The following is a 6,146-nucleotide window of genomic DNA, read 5'->3' as shown; positions in this document are numbered from 1 at the left end:
ATTGGTGCATCTGAACTTCATAAGCTTAGGGCATATGAGTTCTAAGAAGTTGGTACATGGAATTCCTAAGATTTTGAAACCTGCAAAGTCATGTGAGATATGCATGAAAGGTAAGCAACCTAAATTTCCATTTACATCAAAAGTGGCTCCAAAAGCAAAACATGTTTTAGGAGTAGTGCACTCTGATGTATGTGGACCATTTGAAGTACCTTTACTTAGAGGAAACAAGTATTTTTTGACATTTGTGGATGAGTTCACAAGCATTACATGGGTAGCACTCATCAAGTTTAAGCATGAGGTGTTTGTTGAGTTTCAGAAGTTCAAGGTGAAGGATGAAAAACATAGTGTTCAAAAGCTGAAAAATCTCATAACTGATGGTGGAGTTGAGTACAACTCATCAAAACTCAGAAGGTTATATTAATATAATGAAGTTGAACATGAGGTGTCTGCTCGATATACTCCATAACACAATGGTCTTGCTGAAAGAAGAAACATGACTTTGCTTGATATGACAAGGAACATGTTGAAGGAGAAGAAGCTCCCTCACACCTTGTGGGGAAAAGATATTGCCACTTCATCATATGTACTCAACAGGTGTCGAACTAAGAAGCTGAAGGAAACTATTCCTTTTTAGAAGTGGACTGGAGTTAAGCAAAGTGTGAGTCATATAAGAGTATTTGGTTATGTTTGTTACAAACATGTTCCAAGTCCCACTAGAAAGAAGTTGGATGATAGAAGCAAAGTAATGTTACTGATTGGGTACCACAATATAGGTGCTTATAAGATTTATTATCTAGTCACCAACAAAGTTAGATTAAATAGAGATGTTATTGTGAAGGAAACAAAAGTATGGTATTGAAACAAGTCTCAATCTAACTCTGGTGCACTATTAACACCTGAGTTAACTTCTGAAGATATTTCAGACTTTGAAGGAGAATCTTCCTCTGAAGGTGAGTCTGAAGAAGTCTCTGAAGGAGATTCTACCTCTGAAGATGATTCAAAGTCTAAAGGTGATTATGATGTTGAAGTAGAGTCTAAAGGCAAGTCTGACTTTGAAGGTGAATTTGATTTAGATCCAAATTATGATGATGATCTAGTCTCTGGTGGTTATCATGCCTCTGAAGGTGGTCCGGCCTCTGAAGGTAGTTCAACATATGATATTGTTCCAGCATCTAAAGAATATTCTGAACAAGTTCATAGGCCACAAAGAATCAGACAAATACCAAGAAGATTTGTAGAGTTTGATATGTTACAAGATACTGAGATAGACTTTGAGGGAGAAGTCATTTAGTGTGCCATATTGGTAGACTTTGAACAAGTTAATACTGAAGAAGCTCTCAAGAAGAAAGTGTGGTTGAAGGCCATGAAAGAAAAACTTGAGGCTATAGAAAGAAATAAGACTTGGAAGTTGACTGAACTTCCATAGAACAAGAAAGCCATCAGTATGAGATGAGATTATAAGTTGAAACTAAAGCCAGATGGATCAATTTGCAAACACAAAGTAAGGTTAGTAGCTAGAGTATTTCTACAAAAATTTGGATTAGGTTATTTTGAGGTGTTTGCGCTTGTAGTTAGGCATGAAACAATCAGATTGGTGATTGTTATAGTTGTTAATAAAAATTGGTCTCTGATGCATTTAGATATGAAATCCGCATTTCTAAATGGTCCTTTATAAGAGGAAGTTTATGTGTCATAACTTTCTGGATTTGTGAAGAAAGAACCAAGAAGGGATGGTGTACAAGTTGCATAAAGCCTTGTATGGACTGAAACAAGCTCCTAGAGCTTGGAAACTGAAAATTGATTCATTTTCAAGCTTCAAGGATTTAGAAAATGTGAGATGGAGTATGGTGTTTATGTTCAACATACATCTGATATCAATATGATTCTGATGTGTATCTATGTTGATGACATATTACTAACAGGGAGTTGTTCAGATGAGATAGTCAAGTTCAAAAAGGTGTTGATGAATGCGTTTGGGATGAGTGATCTAGGAAATATGGTATATTTTCTAAGGATGGAAGTTCTATACTCTGATAAGGGTATAATTTTTCATCAACTGAAGTATGAACTTGACCTTCTGAACATATTGGAGCTAATAAATTGCAAGTCTGCAATCACACCTACTGAAACAATTCACAAGCTAGATTATGATGATGAAGGTGATGATGCAGATGCTATCATTTTTAAATAGTTAGTGGGCTCGTAGAAATATCTCTGTAACATTAGACCTGGCATTTGCTATGCAGTTAAAATTGTGAGTAGGTTTATGAACAAACCAAAGTGGTCACATTACCAAGTTGTTATTAGGATACTGAGGTATATTAAAGGGAGTCAGAGGTATGAAATTTTGTTCCTTTCTGGTGCTAAATCAGATTCAAAGCTGATATGTTATTCATACTCTGATTGATGTGGAGATAGAGTTGACAGAAGAAGTGCTTCTAGATATTTCTTCAAGTATTTGGGAGGTCCCATTTCTTGGTGCTCTAAGAAGCAACTAGTGGTTGCATTGTCAACCTGTGAAGCTGAGTACATTGCAGGTGCTTTGTCTGCTTGTCAAGCTGTTTAGATTTTAAACTTGTTGCAGAATTTGAAGATCAAGGTGAGCAAACCTGTAACACCCTTCTAAAATACCCCAAATATTTAATAACAACAACAAGTATATATCAGAGTAAATACACAAAACAAGGGTGTCACATCTTCGAAAATAACATCTGTCATGCTCTTTTATTATATCAACCATAAAACATTTCAAAAATACGCAGCGGATAGAAATTATGTCAACCAATTAAAACGTATAACATATTACATGAAAAATAGTTCAACAACCGACAATAAACAATTAAAACATCCCGTCCCGATGTTACATCTATCAGAGCATGACCCATAACGGAGACTACACTAGACTCCAAGCACTAGCTTCTACTCACTCACTGCTCGTTACCTGAAAAATAGTTGTAAGGGTGAGTTCCTCAATCGATATAACAAACATTATAATTTATCATGTTATGTTAAGTAATTTAACTCATTAATCACCCAATATCAACACAACTCATATACATACTCAAGATCAATACCACTGATACACATACAACAAACCAACATAATGCAACTCTAATGAGACTCGACTCGTCATGCATGTGGTACCATTCGGAGTAAAACTCCCAACTTAAATTCATTGCCATTTTAGTGGGCATCAAGGCATAAGCCTTCAACTTTCAACTTAAAATTTGCCAATCCAGGCCAACGTGGTGTGAGCAACGCTCCGACTTAATGCATATGAATGTACATGGCATACACGACTCTAAACTGTCGACAACATAGTAATAATATCAACACAACAACGTTCCCAACAAAAATCAACTTAAAATCAACTTTGGCTCACCAAGCCTACAACTCAGTATTTTCAACAACTTTCCGTAACCGGGACAACTCAGCAACATACTTGTATCAACATTTCATAACGTCAGTTCAACAAAATTACTCATCACAATTAATTATAATAGGCCAATCACCAATTAGGTTCACAACATTAAAATATCAACTTTTTCCAATTTCCAACAGTGTTAACCGGTTAACGCCCTGGGTTAACCGGTTAACGCAGGACAAAATACACTTTCTGGCAAAACGCAACAGTGTTAACCGGTTAACGCCCTGGGTTAACCGGTTAACGCAGGCAAAACAGCACATTTCCACAAAACATAACAGTGTTAACCGGTTAACGCCCTGGGTTAACCGGTTAACGCAGACAAAACAGCAGTTCCTGTGCTAACACAAGGCAGAATGCAGAGTTTCCGCATTTTCCGCCGTTGGAGGACTTCCGGACCTCCGATTCAATTTCCGTAAAAAGCTACACTATCGGGAAATCACGACTCACACAATTACCGATTCAATTACAGTATTAACACAATTCATCCAACACAATTTCTCAGCATGCAACATCCCAATTAGGGCCAATTCAACGGTTTCTCACTACCCATGACATGTTAATCTATAATACCCATTAAACGACGATAAACCCCCCTTACCTGAGATAATCCGGCAATCTCTAAGCTTCAAGCTTTCCGTTCTTCAACCTTTGCTCTTTCTCCACTTTTCACCTTTCAGCCGCTTCTCTGCTTCACGTGAAAATTCTTTACCAACCAAAAAAAACCCTTTTCCTCTTATTCCAACTTATATATTTTCCACTAATTATTATTCCAATTAATAAAATAATAATAATCCAATAATTCAATTTATTTTAATTAAATTAATAAATATATTATTAACTTAATTTAAATAATTCTCTTATTTTATTCGGGGTGTTACAACTCTCCCCTACTAAAAGAGTTTTCGTCCTCGAAAACATACCTCAAGCAAATAACTCCGGATAAGACTCCTTCATCCGACTCTCAAGTTCCCATGTCATGCTTTCGCCCGCAGCTCCCAACCAAACGACTTTAACCAACACAATCTCTTTTCCTCGAAGAGTCTTTGTTTCACGATCTTCAACTCGTACAGGCTTTGTCTCTACTGTTAAATTATCCCGCACTTGCACATCATCCATACTAACCACATGAGACGGATCTGAGATATACTTCCGAAGCTGCGACACATGGAATACATCATGCAAATTCGAAAGATTAGGTGGTAATGCCATCCGATAAGCAACTTTTCCAACTCGTTCTAAGATTTGATACGGACCAATGAAGCGAGGAGTGAGCTTTTTAGACTTCAAAGCCCTCCCAACTCCGGTCACAGGCGTGACTCTCAAAAACACATGGTCACCAGCTTGAAATTCTAAATCCTTCTTCCGCTTGTCATGGTAACTCTTCTGCCTACTCTGAGAAGCTCTCATCTTCTCCCAGATAAATTTCACTTTCTCGGTAGTTTCTCGAACTAACTCTGGTCCAAGTACTACACTCTCACCAGATTCGTGCCAACACAACGGAGTTCTACATCTACGACCATATAATGTTTCAAAAGGCGCCATTCCGATGCTAGAATGGTAACTATTATTGTATGTGAACTCGATCAATGGAAGATAAGTGTCCCACAAACCTCCTTGTTCAAGAACACAAGCTCTCAGTAAATCTTCCAATGACTGAATAGTCCTCTCAGTTTGGCCATCAGTTTGAGGATGATATGCCGAACTCAACCTCAACTTAGATCCCAACGAATCTTGCAAACTCTTCCAAAATCCCGATGTAAACCTCGGATCTCTGTCCGACACAATACAAAGAGGAACACCATGCAACTTTACAACTACTCGAATGTAAATCTCTGCCAACTTCGCAATTGGGTAAGTGATGTTAATAGGTATGAAGTGAGCCGACTTCGTGAGCCTATCAACGATCACCCAAATCGAATCATGCCCTCGTAAGGTAGCAGGCAGCCCCGTTACAAAGTCCATAGAAATGCTATCCCATTTCCATTCTGGAACTTCCAACGGTTGCATCAACCCAGCAGGCTTCTGATGCTCAATCTTCGACTTCTGACAAGTTAAGCACGCATACACGAAACGAGCCACATCTTCTTTCATTCCGGGCCACCAAAATAATTTCTTTAAATCCTGATACATTTTAGTAGCTCCTGGATGAATACTCAAACTGCTTCTATGACCCTCCTCTAGAATACTTCTCTTCAAAATCGCGTCGTCAGGAATGCAAATTCTTTCCCCTAATTTCAACACACCTCTCGCATCAACCTTAAAGTCACTTTTCCCTGATTGACCACAACGATTAAGGATATCTACTAATTTCACATCCAACTTCTGTGCCTCTCGGATACTATCCATAAAATCATTATTAATCTTTAGCATTCCTAGCATCACACTCTGCGGTGTTACTTCGCAAACCAAACTCATATCCCGAAATTGCTCAATTAATTCCAACTCCTTAATCATCATTGCTGACACATGCAAGGTCTTTCTACTTAAAGCATCGGCCACAACATTTGCTTTTCCTGGATGATAATTCAAACCGAAATCATAATCCTTAAGCAATTCGAACCACCTACGTTGTCTCATGTTTAGCTCTTTCTGGTCAAATAGATACTTTAAACTTTTATGATCGCTGAAAACTTCGAATCTGGAACCATAAAGGTAATGCCTCCAAAGTTTTAGCGCAAACACTACAGCAGCAAGTTCAAGATCATGCGTAGGATAGTTC

The 6,146-nt window shown here is 37.9% G+C and overlaps 1 protein-coding gene across 1 annotated transcript; it reads left to right on the top strand.

Annotated features, from left to right (window-relative positions):
* The first annotated feature begins 1,837 nt into the window (after positions 1-1,837).
* On the top strand, positions 1,838-2,566 carry LOC127089853 (uncharacterized mitochondrial protein AtMg00810-like). The gene is made up of 3 exons (XM_051029375.1): positions 1,838-2,159; positions 2,247-2,337; positions 2,419-2,566. Exons 1-3 carry the CDS (start codon positions 1,838-1,840, stop codon positions 2,564-2,566), a joined length of 561 nt encoding a protein of 186 aa, XP_050885332.1.
* Positions 2,567-6,146: the final 3,580 nt, after the last annotated feature.

Source organism: Lathyrus oleraceus, chromosome 1 (assembly GCF_024323335.1).
Source record: "Lathyrus oleraceus cultivar Zhongwan6 chromosome 1, CAAS_Psat_ZW6_1.0, whole genome shotgun sequence".
Taxonomy (NCBI): domain Eukaryota; kingdom Viridiplantae; phylum Streptophyta; class Magnoliopsida; order Fabales; family Fabaceae; genus Lathyrus; species Lathyrus oleraceus.
This window is presented reverse-complemented; position numbering and strand designations above follow the sequence as displayed.